This window comes from Drosophila elegans, unplaced genomic scaffold (assembly GCF_018152505.1).
Source record: "Drosophila elegans isolate 14027-0461.03 unplaced genomic scaffold, ASM1815250v1 contig_208, whole genome shotgun sequence".
Lineage (NCBI taxonomy): Eukaryota > Metazoa > Arthropoda > Insecta > Diptera > Drosophilidae > Drosophila > Drosophila elegans.
This window is the reverse complement of record NW_024545578.1, coordinates 22014962-22035839: the sequence shown is the minus strand read 5'-3', so window position 1 is coordinate 22035839 and position 20878 is coordinate 22014962. Positions and strand designations below refer to the sequence as shown.

The window sequence follows — 20878 nt, the reverse complement described above, 5'->3', positions numbered from 1 at the left end:
TTCAAAAAATTCATTGACCCGGATAATTTAAAACGAAAAATCACAGAATAATTGGTTTTTAAATTGCAAATTTATAATAAAATACAGTTGTATGTTTTACCAATTTCGGGTTCATATTTCCATTCAAAAGACGTTCTTTAAGGAATCACTAGTTAATTTCTAAAACAAAGTCTTTATACAAAAATTACATAGTTATAGCACATTATTTTTATTTTTTTTTTAACGCCGTGGAATTTCTTAGTTTTTAATGTAACTACAGTATAAAAAACTTAATATAGTTGCGAGAAGCAAAATATTTTGAATGAAGAGTGCTGCAAAACGTTTAAAGACGAAATGAGTCGGTTCTTTTGGTTCATGACATATCGATGTTTTGAAATGTTCCTGCCATAACAATCGAAAGAATTTGTTTACATTTTTTGTTAATTTGATTTCTTATCAAAACTTTCAAAGCTATAAGAAAATGTCAGATGAGGAGCTCTGCCAATTGTGCTTGGAACATCAGAGATTTGAGATTGACTTCGTGAAGCCCGTGTTTAATTCAACCACAAAACTACTACTAAAACTCTTCGAGTGCTATAATGTGAGTCCCAGCAGATATTTATCTTCATAAAAAATTACGTTTTGCATTTTTAGATTTTGAACAAGACGAACTTCTTTAGCATTTGCAAGCAATGTTTTAAAAAGGTTTTGTATATATGCGAATCACTCAAAAAATGGGGCAGTGCCCAGGAAAACATCAAGAAAACCAACAGTGCAATACAAAACCTGTTGGGAAAAACTAATACCGTCGATCTAGGGGAAAAACCTTTGCAACCGTACCAACACATCTACTGCGTAGAACCCGATGTATTCGAAATCTCGGATACAGACGATGGCTTGGCGACTCGGGTTAAGTCAGAGTCCCCAGTCGCCGAAAATGACGATGATTTGGAATTTATAGCGGAGGAAACTGTTATCCACGACAAAGGCATCTTATCCCTGGATATAGACGATCAATTTAAGTCAAAGTCCCCAGTTTTCGAAGAGGAATCTACTCAATTACCCCAAAGGACTTTCTGCGTAGAGCCCGAAGTAAATAGCAACTCCATGGATGCAGACGAAGACTTTGCGATCCTGGAAAATTTGGAATCCTCAACTGCAGAAAATAGGGAAAGACATTTGGCAACATATGATAGAGAAGTTCAAGGGAAGGAATCTTTACAACCGCCTCTTCAAAATATAGAATTGTTCCAGATAAAGAGCATTGATTCGCCGGATATGGACGAAGTCTTGGCGGTTCACGTGCAGTTGGAGGCCCGTGCAGAACGAAATGATGAAGAACCCCTGGAACCAGTTGAAACGGAAGAGGCTGAGATATTCTGCGTGGGCCTTCGACAAGATGGCTTGAAATTTGCAGAACTCTTCAAGGATCAATTTAACGTCGTCCAGTTCATGTGCACTTGCTGCGATCATGCATTCGACAGTGTAACACCTGTGCGGGAGCACAATTACGTGGAACGTCTGAATCCTGTTTACATGTGCCACGATTGCGGTGCCTGTTTTTCAATTGCCCCGGAAATAAAGGAGCATCGCGAGAAGGAGAAGCATTGCAACCGCGTTATCAGAGACATGGAATATAGATGTCTAAAGTGCGGCCAGACATTCTTAAACATCAGAGCTGTCAAGTGTCATGAGAAAAACAGACACAGTCCCGAGAAGCTCCATTGCCTGGAGTGCGACCTGTTTTTCCGGATCCGGCCAGATTTCCACCGGCACATGAAGGATATGCATTTGTCCATGACGAGCCGCGTCTGTCGCTATCCAAAATGCAGACGAAAGTTTTGGTCGCAGGAGGAGTACGAGCTGCACCTGAAGTTCCATAAAAATCACCAGAAATACTGCTCTTGCGGTAGTCTAGAAAGGCACATGAGGATACAGCGTCACCGGAAGAAACAGCAGACGGAACGAGAACGGATTAATACCCAGAAGCAGGAAGCAGTTGGAGACTTTATCATTCATCACCTCTCTGAAGAATCCTAAATGTAGGCAGACGAATAAAGCGAAGTAGGCAAATAATCGTTGGGTTTTACATGATTTTTCTTCAAATTTTTTTTTTTTACTGAAATTTTTAATATTTTGAGGTTGTTGTGTATAATTTTGAATTCAATTCATTTCTCAAATAGGTATTTCAAATTTTTTGTTTTAAAGATACTGATATTAAAAAATGTATCGTGGTAAACGATTTATATCGAATCTAAAACTACAAAATTTAAAGTATCGATAGAAAAAAGTTGTATCGATGCTTATGCGGTGCTGCATTTGCAGGATATCGATAGTGCGATGTACTCCGAGCCTCATCGATAGTATCGATATAAACATTGATTATTTTTCAGCTCCAGTTTCTTCATCGGATACTTTGACAAAATATCAAAAATAATTGTAAAGTTCGTGAAAAATGCCGAATGAAGAGATCTGCAGATTATGCAAGACGAGTACAGGTCGGTTTGATCTCGAGAAGCCCAAGTTCAAGTCGACCAACAAACTGCTGCAAACACTCTTTGAGTGCTACAATATTAATGTAAGTTTGGTAAAATTCTTTAAGAGATTAAGGATATACATATATTTTATTATCGATCCTTAGATCGCCTGCCTGGAAGAAAGTTCGTGCATTTGTCGAACCTGTTTTGGGGAGGTACAGCGCTTAGGCGAATCTCTAGAGAAATGGAGCAAAGCCCAGGAAGAAATTCAGGAAAAGCCCCTCGAAATAGACGACTCCCATGTGTTTCAGGTTAAATTGGAGGCTCCGTCCTCGGAGGATGAGGAGGAAACAGTCGAAAACAATTATATAGAAGTGCCAGAGGAGGAGAAGGAGGAGGAGGAAGAGGAGGTTGATGATCAATCAGACCAACACGAGGTCAAGTTGGAGGTTCAGTCCGCGGAGGATGAGGAGGAATCCTCTGAAGAAGAACAACAAGACGATGATCAGGAATTGGCGGAGGAGGATCCTTTGGATCCCTCTGACAGGGACATCTTTTGCGTGGGATTGGCACGCGATGGTTTGGCCATTACGAAGATATTCAAGGACAAGACCAAGGCGACCCGCATGCTCTGCACCTGTTGCGACCAGGACCTCGAGATCCTGGCCCACATCCGGATGCACAGTGGTATTGCCCGTCCAAATCCGGACTACTATTGCCGCGATTGTGCCGCCGAATTCGTCACTCTTCGCGAATTACGTTCACACGTGGAGACAATGGGTCACCACAAGACCAAATGCGGCGGCAGGGATCTGGAATTCCTGTGCCTCAGGTGCAACGAGATTTTCCCACGATTCTTCGATGCAATGCGCCACGAGAACAGCGTCCACACGCTGACAGAGTTGATTTGTGTGGAGTGCAACATGTACTTCAAGTACCGTGGATCCTACGAAAAGCATTTGCGGCAACACAATAGCACTTCCGATGAACCGCAGATCTTTGCCTGCTGCTATGCCGACTGCAATCGAAAATTCCGCGTCTTTTCGCGATATTTAAAGCACGTTCAGTGGCACAACGGCCGGAGTCACCAGTGTCCCCATGCGGGATGTGGTAAGGCGATAGAGCCCGGCAACTACTTGAAGCACATTCGCTCGCACTTACGGCCACCGCAACGCGCACTTCACGGTAATTTTGTGACCTTAGATCCGAAGCATCGGGTGAGACCGGACGCCCGCAAGGTGCCATACGACAGACGACCATACCACGATGCTCGCCGCTCCCCGGATGTCTTCCATCCCATTTTCTCCGACGGCGGACAGTTCATCAGCCTGCCCAAACAGCTAACCTTGCAGAACGGCAAATTCCTAGATGTCAGTAAATAGTCAATATAACGAGCGCATTTGCAAAAGCAAGTAAGCTATTGCAGAAAAAATTATTATATTAAATGGCAAATAGTTTACTAAATATTTTCTATATTTTTAAATTTAAAGTTCAACACTCAGAAGAATATAAATTTGAAAATATTTGTTAGCACAGTGAAATCAAGTGCAATGTGAAATCTGATATATCCCACAAAACTACTGTAATAAAACTAAAGTCGATATCGAAAAAAATATATATATCAATGACATCTATGTTTAACTTTTTCTATATTTAGTAATGGTTTATTATTTTGGAATTACGACTATATCATACAGCTACCATGAGAACAATCGGATTAAAACAAAAAATTAAAATAAAAATTGAAACTTCTTTAGTTTTCAATTTTTTTGTTAAATTCTTTTGGACTTAGGAATGGTTTAATAATTCAAAATTAAGCTTTTAACTTTATTAAAATCGAAACACGACATCATATAGCTCCGATAGGATCGAATAATTGAAGTAAAAATCATCATGGCTTCAATGGTTTTTAATTTATATGTTTAATTTTTGGTTTTGCAAAGGGTATATAAACTTCGGCTTGTCGAAGCTGGCTTTCTTTAATTCCAAAATTGTAAACGAATAAAAGAACACATAAATCCTTCGGAGAAAAAATTTGATTGAGTGCATCCGGGCTATAGAATAAATAAAATCCGTGTTTACCCACCTTAGAATCTAGATACCAAAAAAGTAAAAACTGTATCCCCATAACATAAATGAGAAATGATTTTTTAAAACTTGGTACATCGATTTATTGCCGGAATTTTGGGGGAAAAATATTGGAAATATATTGCCACAAATTAGTTATTTGATAATCTTTTTACTTTACAATTGTTCTTGATTGGAGAGTTAACTTTGTTTTTCGTATTTGGTTGTTTTGGCATTAAATTCTACAACATTTTATTTTTGATATCGTATGGTTTTAAAGGAGGTGCTCACACAAGAATAGAATCACTCAATCTAATAATTTTCAATATTCGATTGTTTCGGTCGAATTTCAATTTGTTTCCATATTCTTTTCAGGAAATCTATTCTAGTGTACTCACGACCTATGTTTTTGTAGTTTTTGTTTTGGACGTGTTTACAGATTTGTTTTTCGATATTTTTTTTGTTTTGGATACAATGGTTAAAATGCATAGCAAATTTAGCTTGGAGCGAGTATTTGGATCACTCGGATCGTTGGGCGGCGCAGACTTTCATGTGTTGGCAAGATTTTAATATATCAAGTCCTCACGCATCCAACGTTCACTTAAATTAACTTAATGTTGTCGGTTGTTGTTCCAGGAGCCCTTTACTTAAGTTAATTATTGCTATGTCTATGGGTTTTCACAAAAAGAAAAAAAAATGAAAGTAAACTATAAAAGTGTTTTCGGAACGGGTGGAATTTAAACAAGATTGTAATTCTTTAATTGAGAATTCATTTTGATACAATTTAGATTTTAATTGAAATGTTTCACTTTGCTTTTGTGTTTGATTCTTTTTTTTACAACAGAATTTTACAGTATTTAATTCTTGGGTTTCTTGTAGTTTTCAAGCTGAGTAAACAATGTTGTTCTTGTGTGTAATTTGATATTCATTGCTTGCTTGATAAGTTTGATGTTTGTTTGTTGCTTGGCCCAGACAAATGTCCAAAGAAATTAAGTTTAATTTTTGATTTAAGAAAGAAAGGAAGGAATTTAACGCTTCAAAATAAGTCCAAAGTAATCACAATTTCATTGGCCATTTGTCTAAGGCGACTGGAAACAGATTTAGCTATGTTTCCAAAAAATAAAAAGTTAAACTATACGCTTTTTAGTAAAAAATGAAATATAATAAAAATCAAAATTAAAAGAGAAATGTTTTAAACAAATTTGCAGCTCAATGTGTTAACATATAAAATACAAATTAATATGGCTTTTCAAAAAGCTTTAAAAGTCAATGGTAAAAGATTTAAAGCAAATGCAAATTTCTTTCTGTTTTTTGGTTGTTAAGATTAAAGAAGTAGTACCGAATTGTATGCAAAAGACCGAATTACAGGGAACTTCTTTTGATTTTCGGTGCTGCAAACTTATAGACTCTGAGATTACGACTTTGGAGACATTGCAGATCATTGCTTAGTCTAAAGATATACGCTAAATAGGCAACTGTTTCACACATTGGAGACTACGCTTGATGGGAAATAAGTTAACATGTCGCGACATGCTTACGAATTATAGGAAACTTGGTTTGGTAGAAAACCTTAACGAACTCTACGCGTAGTTATCAAAAGACTTAACATTTCTTAAAAGGCTTCACTCCCTCTTCTTACGCACTAGTGGCTCACAAAAATATACTCCTCTGCTGGTTTTCGTAAAATTACAAATCGCTCAAATACTTTTACCTTAGTTCGTGTATATCATACAAATTTGTATCATGATTGAACCCGTTTTAAGCATTCAATTGTAAACTAATTTAAATTCGTTAAATACATTTGTTTTCTCATTTTCTCATTGCTAGCTTCGCATTCGCATTCCCAAGTTGTCAAAAAAGCATTGACGAAACATTTTCTGCTGAGATATGCCTGATATTGCCCCTGATTGTGGGAAAGTGGGAATTAATTTTGAACGGTTTGTGTGCGGGACAATTTTGGATTGATTAAAATGGTATTGCAGTTCCCTTATAAAAGTTGTTTGTATTTGCCAGCCGTTTGTTAAGATCACAATTGTGCTAAGAAATACTATATCACAATTTAATTATTTACATTGTTATTATTTGTATTTTTCCTTACACATCTCTCTCGTAGGTGGGGGCGGGCAGTAAGTAGTACGGCCCAGAAATATTATTTGTTTATCATCTCATACTCGCCGCCCCGCAGAAGCGTTTTGTTGCCCTTGCAAAGAGTCAACAGTGGACTTTAGAAATTAACGCAAAACGATCTGTACTCGGGGCGTGTTAAAGCTACGCTTTAGTTAGATTAGATTTAGTTTGTTGCTTTTCTCTAAAAATACGTTCAAACGGCGAGCATTCGGCTCGAAGTAGGCTTGGTTCACTTGGCTCACAATAGACACTTTTTAGCTTATACAGGAAGGATTCTAACATAATTATACTCAATCTGTTTGTTCTCACTTGGATCTTAAAGTCGAACAGCGATTGTAGTGTTTTTACAAAATATTACTTTACATGTGCTGAGCGGAAGACTCTCGTTTTTTGATTTTTCTTCTTTTTTTTTTTTTTTGGTATGAAAATTTGTATTACAAATGACTTATGCACTTGATCGCATTCAGTTTTTGAGTTCGAGTGTGCTCGCAGTTCCCTAATGTAGAATATGTATGGAAAAGTTAAATCTCCAGTTTAGAGATCGGGAAACTTTACTTTGATACATAGTCTCCAAAGCCTAGGACTAGACATGATTAGTTGTCTATAGTGTTGGTAGTTTTAGTGTTAGTTTTATAACAAATGAACTTGTTAAATGCAATTGGCATGCTTTCATTTACTAGCAAGTCTCCAAAGTTTCTGTTCTCCAACTCCACAGAGCCTTCAAAACTATTCGTTGTTCCCGGTAATCTGGTCTTTTGCTGGGAAATGCACAAGTTGAGAATTTTAAAAGGAAGTTGTTGGCTCAAAAGTAAAAGTTTAGCAAAACACGTTTGCTATAAAGTTCTTGGTGAAAGAGAAATTCGTCCACGAATTAAAATTGGGCGTAAAGTCAACGCCCAGCTGCTGCTGCTGCTGTTGCTGTTGAATTTGCAATTGGTGTTGCTGCAACTGCTGTTGATGTTGTTGATGTTGTTGCGGCGGTTGCTGCGATTGTGCTCGCTTTAGAATCCTCAAATTCGTGCCCGAGGCCATGCGCTGCAGCTTGTGTATGTCCTGGGCATCCGGAGCAGTTGGTGTTACTCCTGCGGCACTGGCTGCCCCAAAGTTCAGCGACACCGAAGCTGGTCGTGGTCGTTGTTGTTGCTGCTGCTGTTGTTGTTGTTGCTGCTCGTTCTTTGGTGTCTTTTGAGCTGCCGCCGCCGCCGATAGCATGGCTATCAAATCCATGCCCGTTGTGGGCTGTTGTTGTCCCAGGATCTTGACTGGTTGCTGTGGACTGCACTGCTTGTCACTCTGGGACTTGGTGCGCAATCGCTGCTGTTGCTGCTGCTGTTGTTGCTGTTGTTGTTGTTGTTGTTGCTTCTGCGCCTTAGCCGCCTTAAGTTGTTGCTGCTTCTCCTTGCGTATTAAATCAAAGGAGCTGACAATCTGCTGAATAATAGTTATGGTTTTAAATTGGGTAACTACCTAAAATAATCGGCTGAACTCACCTTTTCATTGCTTGCCGACTGCTGTGCATCGTTCTGACTTTGGCTATGGAACAGTTGACGCTTGGAGGATATTGTGCCGCCTCCGATGGCTCCGTTTGACGTCACTGCCTTTGCTGCTGCTGCTGCTGCTAGTGGCGTTGTTTGATTGCTGCCTGCAGCCACATTTTGTTTATTGCGTTTCCCATTGCTATTGCAGATGTTCATCGAGTTGATGGCGCTGGTGGCGGAGGCGGGCGCTCCTAATACCGCTCCCGGTCCAGTGGCCACCTTGCCATTGAGATTATTCAACTTGACACCATCCAAATCACCCATGGACTTGTGTCGTTGGCGTCGCATTTCGTTGCGCACTCCGGCAGCGTCCTTTTTGCAACTGCCGTTTAGGTTTGTGGGCGAGGTCGCTTTGGGGGACTGCTGGCCGGAGCACTTTCGGCGACGCGGCTCGATTCCCGCCTTCCGCTCGTTCACCCACTTCTTCAGGCGCTTCACAAACGGCATGATCATGAAGAAGGAGTTGGAGGTCTTGCCCAACTTGGCCTTCGATATGGCATCGTTCTTGTTCACCGGCAGCGAATCGATGCGGAACCAGTCGCAGCACTTGATCTCGTTGCGGGTGCGGGGCGCAAACGACGTGTCCAGCGGTACGTTGCGCACCACGTACAGTCGCGTGTACTGATAGTTGATGAAAGCCTCGATATAGTCGTTGGCATCGATGAGATCCGTGATGTCGAACCCGGTCTCCTCATAAACCTGAAGGCGTACAACAGAAAACATTTCATTATAAGATCTCAAATACATTAAGCATTCCTTTCTGGACGAAAATATGAAATCGGAGTGCTACTAAGTAAATAACTATTTTTAAAAATGTTAAGAAAGGAATTCATTTGCGATAAAATGTATATGTGCTTCAAGCAATTTGAACTAACTTGTGCCAACAGCTTTATGCCTCAATTTTGAATACTAAATTTATCTTAATAGGTAAGCATATTTTTTATCGATATTAATCGGTTTTCTTCTCAAGAAGTAATCAAAAAAATTGTTTGCAAATCACTTCGTGTAGTAAATGAAAAACTATTGCACGTGTCTTGAATAAAAAAGGGAGATAAATTATTAAAAACGATTTTAGTTTTAACATATTTTAAACAGAAATTTTCATAGCCTAAAATTTTAATATTTTTAAAATCATGCGACTCAAAATTGAACGATAAAACTTTGTAACCCAAAAAAAGGGGTTAAGAGATGATCGCAACACAGAGAAAAGATCGAAGATTATTAATCCACACATTATATTAAGCAATTTTGCAGGTCGACTTGCCTCTCTCGTGGCACAATGGGCTGGATCCTCGTTCTCATTGATCTTGCCCTTGGGAAATCCCCAGGAGTTGCGTGCAAAGTAGGACTGCACTAGCAAGCAATGGTTGTGATCCTCGGACACGAGAATAGCTCCGTATGTGGGCACTGACAGCTTGTAGTTCTTCCACTCGTCCAGAATTTGATCCACGGTGCCAAAATGTTTGTTCAGGAAGGGAATGTGCTGGCGGTTAAAAAACACATAAATTACAAATTGTCTTTGAAAAGAATAGCAATATATCTATAGCTTACTTGGAACAACTGCATTGCGAATTGCTTAATGCCCACCGTCGGTAGCTTCCGTTGGATACACTTTTGGGTCTCGCCATCCTCGCCAGTTTCGGGGGCACAAAAGAAATCCAAATAGAACCAGTGGGCGAGCTCGATTTGGAAACACATTCGTATTAGATTATTCAGCTCCATGTCCGGTACATTGATTATAAACCGACTGGCCAGATCATCAAGTATATCGGACGGAATTTTCGATTTCTCTGGCAATTTAATGCTGGACGCCTTCGTGGTGTTTGTTCTTGGTGTCGATTTTGCTAGCGTGGCAGATGCTGCCAATGTTGCAGATGCGGCTGCAGCATCTTCCGATGATGAGCTGCCGTAGGAGGAGTTCGTTGATGTCGATGAATTGGTCGATGATATGGATGAGTTGAGGCGTTGCTTCTGTGCGCTGCATTGCTGCTGCTGTTGCCGATGTTGTTGTTGCTGCTGTTGCTGCTGTTGTTGTTGTTGTGCATATTGATGTATCTGCTGCTGCTGCTGCTGCGACTGCTTCCTTCTCTCGATGGCAATGGGCGCTGTGGGCGTGGTAGTTTTGGTGAAAACAGCTCCAGTTTTTAGCAATTGGTTCAATACATCATTCTCGCTCGTAATATCGAGGTTTCGTCGTTGTGGTTGCTGCTGTTTTTGTTGCTCGTGTGGTTTGATATCGCTTTTGTGGCTACGGTTGTTGTTGCTGCTGCTGCTGCTGTGATGGTTGTAGTTATTGATATTTAGCACTTTTTGTAACTTCAACGAAGCTAGCAGCGCCAGATTGTTGACTTAAAATAGAAAAAAAACAAACAATGAAAGATAAGCAAACGACACCAAGAAATTGATAGTGAAAAAATAAAAACACCCTGAGGTAATGGAACTACGGAAAACGCTTATAGATATCATTTTATTTTCGATTCAACTTTAATATGACCCTAAAATGTGTCAAAGGCGTTGAAAATTTCAGTTAATTTTCAACTGACTACAATAAGATTTACATAAAAATTACTCACAAGTACTTAAATTTAAATAAATATTTCTAGAAAGTAAATTTCCTTTAAACAAAATACGTCTGCATTAAAAAAAAATCATTGAGATTTCATTAAGATGTACTTCTTACTACTTAAAAATTATGTCACATCAAATATGGTTTTTTTTGACTGTATCTACTAAAGAAATTTATTTTTACACAAAAAAGTTTCACAACTACATGTAATTAAAAAATAAAAGTTATAGAAAATTTACATTTTTATACTTTATGGTTAACTATTGTGCTAAAAAGTGTTTGCCTTTAAAGGTGAACAACTTGATTTTATAAGCACCAACTGCAAGTGGCTAAAAATAATCATTTTAGACTTGGTTGCCAAGCTGTCTAGGAATTTGAGGCAAATGCTATTGGAGCACCTTGACGAACTGCTGAGTAATCGCAATCGCCTGGCCAATGATCTGCGCTGCAAATTGCGCAACAACAAACAGAGAGACAAAAGGCAGCAACTACCACTAATTTCTACAATTACTATGCTATTGCTATCGTACTCCGTTAGCGTGGCCTCTAAAACACAATTGAAAAAAAAACACACAACGCAGTTCAGCGACCTCTGTTAAAAAGTGTTGCAACATGCACACTCGCTGGTGTGGGTGTTTGGGTGAGTATTTGTGCAGTGTGCACTAAGTACTACAGTCCGACTCAACTAATTGCTCCCAAGCAGGCAAGTCAACATCTCATTTTATTCTTATTTTTAAAGCTGCTTTGATTTCTCACGTTTTTAGTTATATGGTATTTATTTTAAAGAATATAAACTTTTCTGATTGCAAGCAAGACCTGTTGCTTAAATTGCTACTGGCTGAATTATAACTAAGGATCGAACCATTTCCCCCTTAAATGTACAAAACTTATATTTCTAAGCAAACTAATCTCTCAGTTTCAAAGCTATTCTAATGGACTAGATCATATTAAGATCACTCGGAAAAATTAATATACAAAAATTATAACTTAGTCTAAGTTTAATAATTTTATTTGTGTTGTTGTTGGTGGGGTTTGCTAAAATGGTAACAAAGTTGACGGTAGGAAAAGTTGCTGATCTGTTTTTTAATTAATATAAGTATATTTACATTTACTATTACATAACAGTTTCAAATTAATTAAAATCGGGCAACGATCATGTAGCTGCCATAGAAACGTTCAAAAAATTAACCCAAAATTCGATGTTATTAATATGAATATTATGAAAAAAGATATTAAACTGGTTGTAGGTCAGCCTCTCAGTTTAAAAAAAAATTCTACACTGTGAAGTAACTTTTGAGTACAACATTGTTAATCGTTATTGATGTTTTTTAAAGTATTTTTTTTAGTTAATGTGGTTCTATTGGGTTTTAAATTAATGTTTTGATGAAATGGAATATATAAAAATTGATGTAGGTAACTTTGTGACTTTTTACGTCCTAAAAAATGGTACACCCTCCCAGCGCAGACTGTAACCTCTGATTGCTATGGTTTGTTGTGGACCTATTTGGAGTGTCCCGCTCTTATTATCTGGAGCCATGCTTACCGTTATCATTTTCCTTGCTGCTGCCTACGTTGACGTTGGCAGAGGCAGCAGCTGCGGCAGAGGCTGTGACGACAGCAACGGCGTTATTGATCAGTGGTGCAATTTCCATAATATTTCAAATTGACCCACTGTTTGTTTATGTAATACACTTTATTGGATTTTTGTGTTTGTCTTTTTCGCAAAATATTTTTGTTTGTTTGTTAATTCACGTTCGCGTCTCTCTTTCTGTCTCTATTCCTCCCTTTCAATACGCGCGAATGTGTGTGAGGAAGAGAGTGTGTGGGTGTGGGACTAAGTGTGTGTGTGTGTGTAAGCGTTTTGTCACGTATTTTTACAACGGCGTTGTTTTTGTAGTAAATATGGCTGCCAAGTTTCGAAAATTTCTGCAATCGTCCGCTTTTGTCGCACGAATTTAAATTTCCAATGCAATTGCTGTACTTGTACTCTATTTAATGCATCGATTGTATTACATTCTAACGCTTTCGCTATTGTTCTCTCTTTTTTCGCTCTATTTGTGATTTTCTTAACATTTTCTGCATTTGTAGTTGTTGTTGCTGTTATTGCTGCTTGTATTTTTGTTGCTGTGTCGCTGTTGTTGTTCCACTCCATCCACAAAATAATTGAGTGCGCTCCACTTCGGTGCGAGGGAGACGAAAAACTCTTCGAACGCACACTGTCTCACGTTATTGCGTTCTCTTTTCTCGCCCTATTCACGTACTTTCTTTTCCACTTTCCAATATCGAATTAACCGCTGTTTAGGCAATTGTCGCGATCCGTTCTGCATCTATTTACACGTTGCACTTAAATTTAGTTACTATTTTGCACTGTTATGGGCTTTTCAACTTCTGGAAAATTGCTTTCCTTTCTCGTCAGCGTCGCGTATAGAAATAGAGTGACCGCTGCGTACATATACCAGATGCGTTATCAGGAATGTACCAAAAAATACCTTGTTATATTTAAAATATACCGGTTTCTTCTGAAAAAGCCAGGAACCCTATGTACAGTGGACTCTCAAAAGAGACATCACTGCCTTGTAACATTTTAATAAAACAATGAGCTTAAGCAACTATTGGATTATCTTAAAAAATAATTTTTATATCGGGGCTTATACAGTTTTTAACTCATGATCATTGTTATTGCTGGCAAATAATTTTAATTAAATTACGTAAAAGATTGCTGCAAAGTGCAAGCACAAGTTCCTGTGATTGATACCCGTTTTATTTTTCAGATGGAAGGTCAGTTAATTTTTATATATACCCCCATAATCTTTCCTATAAATGTTTAAAGGCAATTTACCGTAAAAAATGCAAAAGGATGTGCACATTAAATTTAATTTAGGGCTTTAAAATAATTGTTTTTATTTATTTCAAAAACCTGATGGTGTTATAAAATAAACTTACGAAATTTTTTGCATTTTCCGAAATTCTCACGTTTTCAAAACGAAAAGAGCTGCCAGATATCCCAGTTTAAGAAGACCGTTTATAATCAAAAATATTTCAGTATTTTTTTCGCAATTCCTGGGTATGTTTTGACCGTACGTAGATGGTCACGTAGAATACCTTCGTACCGTACCAATCGTGTGTTTCGACTTTTTCAGGCCACAAAAAAAGCGAGTTTTTCCTGCTAAAAAGTGCATTTTGGGCAAGGAAAATCTTCGATGTGGTCGCTATAAGCCAGCAGCAAGATTGCATTTTCGAAATTTTCCGCCTGCAGCTGGCCCTGGACGTGCTTTGTATCCGTGGAGAACAGAGACGCAAAGGTTGTGACACCCACATACACCTACATATACATTTACATCTAAACCAACATAGGCCGCGTGTGTGTGTGTGTTTTAAGGTGGTCCAGGTTTCCTCTAACATTTATCTAGTGAAGTACCTGTTGTAACAACAAAAAATCAGAATTAAAAAAATCGCAAGAAACTTTGTTCCTTGAACCTAGAGCGGTACTTTTCTATTTGCTGTTTAATACAAATAAGCTTACACAGCGCATTAAATAAAAGAAGAAACAAAATATTGTTAAAATGGAAAACTTATTAAATTTCTTATTGGTGTTTAATTTTTAAATTGCATAAAATTGTTGTGAATTATATTGCACAGTTTGTTGAAAAATACATTAAGTTCATAATGTTCTTTTTAAAAAGCCCAAATGGCTTTAATAAATAGGAAATTTCTCAAAAAATGTTCCCTAAAATAATAGTTAAATAATTAAATTCAATACATTGATTTGAGTTTAAAGATAAAAAAGTTTATTATTTACTTTAAAAGAGGTCCACCTTAATGTTTGTGGATCCAGAGTTCAAATGTGTGTGCGTGTTACATAGCATGTCTGTGTGTGGGCGGCGCAAAAGTTGGTGGAGGAAAAGGAAAATAAATCAGGAACACTACTTTCAGTGTCTAAATATTATTTTACTAAAATCAAAATGCAACAATAACTTAAGCTACCTTATCCCTAATGGTTACATGTTTATGTGCATTACTAAATAAAAGAAGTAACATTTTCTTCCAAAGTACTCCGCGGTATAAAAAGCACTCGATTACAAATAAAATAAACACGAACTAAAATAATTAAGTACTAAAACAATGCAACGAATAGTCGGTAGAGCAAAGATACAATCAATACAATTTCGAAGTGCGGAATAAAACGACGTCACCACAAATACAAATTAGTATTATTGTGCTCCAGATTACAAAAAATGAATTAACCTGAAATCGAAATTTAAATATTACTTAACGTTAATGCTAGAACATAAAGTCAATAATATTAGGTGCATAGACAACAACAATACTTTTTGTAGGCACAATTTATTGTAGTTTTTCTACGAAATTCCTGAAACTTAAAGAAAAATAAAAATATTGTTATTATTATCCCACAACTTTGTAACTATTCGATGAACTTTAATCACATTTCTTTAACCCATTCTGGCCTCCAATTACCTTTCGTAATAGCTGTTGTAGATTTTATCTATCAAAATATTATTTTAGAATCTACTATATATTTTATACGTTTGACACATAATTTAATGTCCTTTTTGATCCTTGTCATCTGCAGATAGACGCCGTGTGGGGTTGGGTTGCTTCCGGCCCGCTGCGCTTAGCAGCGAACAGAATGGGCGACCAGGCGGGATCCACCGGTAAGTAAAGTAAAAGGACAGAAATGTATCCTTTACCAAATTAGTTTACCTTATTTTTTTGAACATTTTGACTAATGGTTGTGTTTTATTACCGCTTTGTCACTATTAGTTTCCTCGACGGGCGTGGACCGATCCGTCGGATCCACGGGAGTGGGAGTGGACCGATCCGTCGAATCAAAGGTCGTCGACCGACCGCCGTCGCCCGCCCGACTCTCACACACGTCCGAGAAACATCCGAAGGTCACGCTCACGGAACTCAATATGCTGCGCCGCCATCGGGAGCTCTGCGATGTGGTGCTTAACGTGGGTGGGCGCAAGATCTTCGCCCACCGGGTGATCCTGTCCGCCTGCAGCTCCTATTTCTGTGCCATGTTCACCGGAGAGCTGGAGGAATCGCGCCAAACGGAGGTCACCATACGCGACATCGACGAGAACGCCATGGAGCTGCTTATCGACTTTTGTTACACCGCCCACATTATCGTCGAGGAGTCCAATGTCCAGACGCTCCTTCCCGCCGCCTGTCTACTGCAATTGGTGGAGATTCAGGACATTTGCTGCGAGTTCCTCAAGCGACAATTGGACCCCACCAACTGCCTGGGCATTCGCGCCTTTGCCGACACACACTCCTGCCGGGAATTGCTGCGGATAGCCGACAAATTCACACAGCACAACTTCCAGGAGGTAATGGAGAGCGAGGAGTTCCTGCTGCTGCCCGTCGGCCAGCTGGTGGACATCATCTGCAGCGACGAGCTGAATGTGCGTTCCGAGGAGCAGGTCTTCAACGCGGTCATGTCCTGGCTTAAGTACAACGTAGCAGAGAGGCGACAGCACCTGGCACAGGTGAGCTAGTAAAATATAAAACAAATTTTGTATTTTTCCTTAAACTTAAAACTAAAAAAATCACTGGCCTAGATGGTTAAAAGTTCATGGTATTTTCTTAAATATTAATCATTTATCTAATGCAATTAATTTCAAAATATATAAAAAAAATTTGGTGTTTGGACCTCAGTTAAATAGTATATATAAGTGTAAGGAATTTGGTTCTAAATTAGTAATAAACAAAGTCTATCTTCTGTGTTTAAAAAGTTTATATCTCATATTCCTACTTTACTTATATATTTGTATAATATTCCATTAATTCATCTTAATCAAGAGTCAAGTTAAATAATACATTAATAAAAAACACTATTGCTTAATTTTAGGTTCTCCAACACGTCCGTTTGCCTCTACTATCTCCAAAGTTCCTGGTTGGCACGGTCGGCTCCGATCTCCTGGTGCGCAGTGATGAGGCCTGCCGGGATCTGGTGGACGAGGCCAAGAACTATCTGCTGCTGCCGCAAGAGCGACCGCTGATGCAGGGACCACGCACCAGACCACGCAAACCGACACGACGCGGCGAAGTTTTGTTCGCCGTGGGCGGATGGTGTTCTGGCGATGCCATCGCCTCTGTGGAGCGCTTCGATCCGCAGACCAACGACTGGAAAATGGTCGCCCCCATGAGCAAGCGTCGCTGCGGCGTGGGCGTGGCCGTGTTAAATGATCTTCTATATGCCGTGGGCGGTCACGATGGCCAGAGCTATTTGAATAGCATCGAGCGCTATGATCCGCAGACGAATCAATGGTCCTGCGATGTGGCGCCCACCACTTCCTGCCGCACGAGCGTCGGTGTGGCTGTGCTGGACGGATTTCTGTACGCGGTTGGTGGCCAGGATGGCGTGCAGTGCTTGAATCACGTGGAGCGATACGATCCCAAGGAGAACAAATGGTCCAAGGTGGCACCGATGACCACACGACGGCTGGGAGTGGCGGTCGCCGTCCTTGGAGGATTCCTTTACGCAATTGGTGGCTCCGATGGACAGTGCCCGTTGAACACCGTGGAGCGATACGATCCCAGGTAAATAAATGAAACAAATCAAATTAATTCTTTTCGAATATGTTTTTGGATATATTTCGGTTAATAGTAATTTTATTCTAAGTAAATGAAAATCCGATAAATGTTCACAAATTTTTCCAATAAATGAACATTTGTTAACGCTTTTAGAAATACGTTAATTTGATTAAAATAATATATCATATAGCTCCCAAAGAAAATTTCCAAAAATTAACAGGATTTATTTGCAAATAACTCAAGATACATATACGTTAGTAAAGATATAACCCCTAAAAAAATAATTTCAGCTGTAGCTGCGAAAGAAGTCTAAAGTACATAAACTTTTGTAATTTTCAACAAAAAATTTAACAGTAAAAAAATTAAAAAACAAATTATTAATTTCAATAGTTTTTTGCATAAATTTGAACTGATTCTTAAACATAATATTAAATAATATTTTTGTTTTTAATTAACCTTAAAAGGATTGTATCTTTTTTAAATCACAATGAAAATTAAGTTTATTTGAATGTCCCTGCCAGTCCGTCGCTTCTATTTTAAAAATATATATTCCAAAAATAGTTACAGTTGGCACGGTTTCTTTTATAGGTCAACATAGGTTGACTTCGGGCTGCCTGCACTTTGTCTTACTTTCCCAAATGATTTTAAATTCCTGATTTAATTTATTTTATAGGCACAACAAATGGGTGGCTGTCAGCCCGATGTCCACGCGACGCAAGCACCTGGGCTGTGCTGTGTTTAACAATTACATTTACGCCGTCGGCGGGCGGGACGATTGCATGGAGCTCTCGTCCGCCGAGCGCTACAATCCACTGACCAACACCTGGAGCCCCATCGTGGCCATGACCTCGCGGCGCAGTGGGGTGAGTTTGGTGTTGTCTTCTCCTCCTTGCCAAATAAAATATTTAATAAAATCAAATGGTGTCACTTTTAGGTTGGCCTGGCCGTTGTTAATGGGCAACTGTATGCGGTGGGCGGTTTTGATGGTTCCGCCTATCTGAAAACCATCGAGGTGTACGATCCGGAGACGAACCAATGGCGTTTGTGCGGCTGCATGAACTACCGTCGACTGGGCGGCGGCGTGGGCGTAATGCGGGCTCCTCAGACTGAGAACTATATGTGGTGCGAAAACAGTTTTAAGCAGCAAAACTCCTAAAACTAATCCAACCCCTTAGCCCTTCCATTGCTGATGAACTGTTGTTGTCTTGTCTCTTTCTCCCAACCCACGAAACATGCTAACAAATGCAGGATTCGCAAGGATTCTGTTGTCTGATGGGAGCAGCAGCCGACGACGTTGCCCTCGCAAACGTTGCCGCCGCCGCACTTCTACTAACAATATCCACAATCGAAGCCAAATCTAATCGACTTGACACCTTTCCCCCAATTGTCTAGCAGCATAATCGTATTGTATTAATTGTTAATTGTTTATTTGGTAGAGCCTAAAACGCGTGTTGGTTAGACTTTCCCACAATAGTATTAAAGTTAGCATTGCCCCCACTCAAATTCTCATCCCCATCACTCTGTACGTAATTATTAATGATTCTACTGTATCTTAAGCAAGTATATTTTGTAAAAATTCTAAAATTTAATTGTTGCTGGTGGAATTTCATGGAAATCGCTAGCCTCAAAACATTGCCTTCTTTCGAAAAAAAAAAACAAAACAGAATCAAATATTAAATTAGAAAAGAATTCTATTAGTTGTATATCTATAAACCATGAGCTCTAAAGTCAAGTAACTAATTGGTATTAACATAATTTAGCCATAAGAAACGAATTCATTGAAAGTTTGTCCGAAATTAGACATCACAATGGTTCTATATTTCGATCGACCAACTTAAAGCTGTATTAATTGTTTAGTCAAATCCACAATAGTTCTTGCAAATGTCTTCAATAATAATACGAAGCTATCAACTGAAGCAAACAATTCAAAAGTTAATAAGAATGAATGTTCAGGCTTGACAAGCTTAAAAAATTATAAGGATAAACCACACATACAATGAACAAAGTTAGACCTAGCCCAAAACATTTCAATAGTAAAATTAGCAATTACTCAGCCGTAAGATCAACATTAAGCCAATAAATTTTAATATTGTTATCCTTAGATCGTAAGCCGGTGAATTCTTTGAGCCGGAAAGAGGTCACGTTTTAAAAATAATTATTGTTAAACCAAGTTAGACCACTGAGCTGATGAAAACAACTCGAAATATTTGCCTGAGCTCGAAATATTTGCTTAGTGGAGAGAGCCAAAAATAAAACAATGAGTCTCTCAATAACAACTTATTTTTGTTGCCTTTTTACACCAACACATTATTTATTTTCAAAATAATTATTTATTATACGCTTTTGTATCTCATTTTGTTTATTTTATTGTGCACATTTGTCATTATTTTATACACTGTTGTTAAATCGAGCAAATGGAAATTGTCTTTGCTTCCAGATGATAAATAAGAATAGCATTTACAAAACAAAAACCAAGCTTATTTATATTATAGGTTTAGGAAAATGGCGAACACACATTTACATATTCGCATACCACACACTATGCATAATTAAACATTAAAAATATATGGTTATAATTAATAAAAAAAAAGCGTGCTAAACGTAAAAAATAGAAATGTGTTAACGTAAATGGATTGTAAACTCGTGCTAAGTGTAAGGATATATAATAATAAAAATATATCTAAAACGAAAAGAAAATGACTTTATTAAAAAAAAAAAAAATATATAAGAATCAAGGAAATTATAAATTCTTTTTTTTTTTTATTTGGAATGCGCAATTTTTATACCTTGCAGAGGGTATTATAATTTCCGTTACAGGTACTATACAAGTCGGAAGGGCCGGATCAGACGACTATATCATATAGCTCCCATGGAAACAATCGAAAAAAAAAACAAAAAATATATATGCTGTTTTTTAATTTTATTTATTTTTTTTAGTTCTTTGAGAATTATGGTTTAAATTTGATTAAAATCGGACGACTATATTATATAGCTCACATGCGACAAGCAAAGTATCACAAAAATTAAATTTTAAGAATATTGAAAATTCTCTTAAGTTTTTACTTTTGTTTTTATTTACTTTGTTTTTTTTATTTTTAATATCATAATGGTTAAATTATTTATTTTATTAAAATTGGAAAACGATATCATATAGCTTCTATAGGAACAATCGAATATTTTATATATAAATCTTCAAAACTTTATTAAATTATATAAAACTACGCCTTTCAATTTATTCAAATTGGAAAACGATAGCTGCCATAGGAACAATCAAATATTTTAGCTGCAAAAAACATCATAGCTTTATTGTTTTTAAACATATACGCATATAAATAGAAGTTAAAATTTTTTAAAGAATATATTATTTTTGGAATAGCTGCAAGGTTGCTTCCTTTCTTGTTAGAATTAATTTAATTTTAATTAATTTTTCGGGCTTACACAATTAAACCTACAATTTTCTCAAGAAAGGAATATAATTTTGGCTCAAAAAATATAAATCCTGAAAATTTAAGAGGGATTGGGCGTTGTGGCTTTTCAGAAGTTGATCCAAATTGATGAATAAA

General features: G+C 37.9%; 3 protein-coding genes across 7 annotated transcripts; 2 read left to right on the top strand and 1 right to left on the bottom strand.

Moving 5' to 3' along the window:
- The first annotated feature begins 376 nt into the window (after positions 1-376).
- Positions 377-4073, top strand: LOC108136148 (zinc finger protein 354C). Of its 2 annotated transcripts, none has more exons than XM_017257141.2 (3): positions 377-580; positions 634-2021; positions 2373-2488. In XM_017257141.2, the coding sequence occupies exons 1-2, from the start codon at positions 461-463 to the stop codon at positions 2017-2019; spliced, it is 1506 nt and encodes a 501-aa protein (XP_017112630.1). In that variant the 5' UTR covers positions 377-460; the 3' UTR covers positions 2020-2021; positions 2373-2488. The 2 variants fall into 2 exon arrangements, with proteins under 2 accessions (XP_017112630.1, XP_017112631.1); XM_017257142.2 differs by lacking the exon at positions 377-580 and adding an exon at positions 2621-4073 and having other exon boundaries at positions 2004-2021; positions 2373-2557.
- Positions 4074-4602: 529 nt separating this feature from the next.
- LOC108136122 (m7GpppN-mRNA hydrolase dcap-2) lies at positions 4603-13194 on the bottom strand. Of its 2 annotated transcripts, none has more exons than XM_017257110.2 (5): positions 12298-13194; positions 9740-10536; positions 9453-9671; positions 8141-8887; positions 4603-8081 (listed from the first exon to the last, which is right to left on the bottom strand). In XM_017257110.2, exons 1-5 carry the CDS (start codon positions 12404-12406, stop codon positions 7467-7469), a joined length of 2487 nt encoding a protein of 828 aa, XP_017112599.1. In that variant the 5' UTR covers positions 12407-13194; the 3' UTR covers positions 4603-7466. The 2 variants fall into 2 exon arrangements, with proteins under 2 accessions (XP_017112599.1, XP_017112600.1); XM_017257111.2 differs by having other exon boundaries at positions 4603-8078.
- A 645-nt stretch (positions 13195-13839) lies between these two features.
- LOC108136120 (kelch-like protein diablo) lies at positions 13840-19786 on the top strand. Of its 3 annotated transcripts, none has more exons than XM_017257105.2 (7): positions 13840-14056; positions 15346-15427; positions 15537-16267; positions 16630-17321; positions 17989-18178; positions 18250-18437; positions 18564-19786. In XM_017257105.2, the coding sequence occupies exons 2-7, from the start codon at positions 15403-15405 to the stop codon at positions 18586-18588; spliced, it is 1851 nt and encodes a 616-aa protein (XP_017112594.1). In that variant the 5' UTR covers positions 13840-14056; positions 15346-15402; the 3' UTR covers positions 18589-19786. The 3 variants fall into 3 exon arrangements, with proteins under 3 accessions (XP_017112594.1, XP_041564349.1, XP_017112593.1); XM_041708415.1 differs by having other exon boundaries at positions 18491-19786; XM_017257104.2 differs by having other exon boundaries at positions 13841-14056; positions 18250-19786.
- The last annotated feature ends 1092 nt before the right edge of the window (positions 19787-20878 follow it).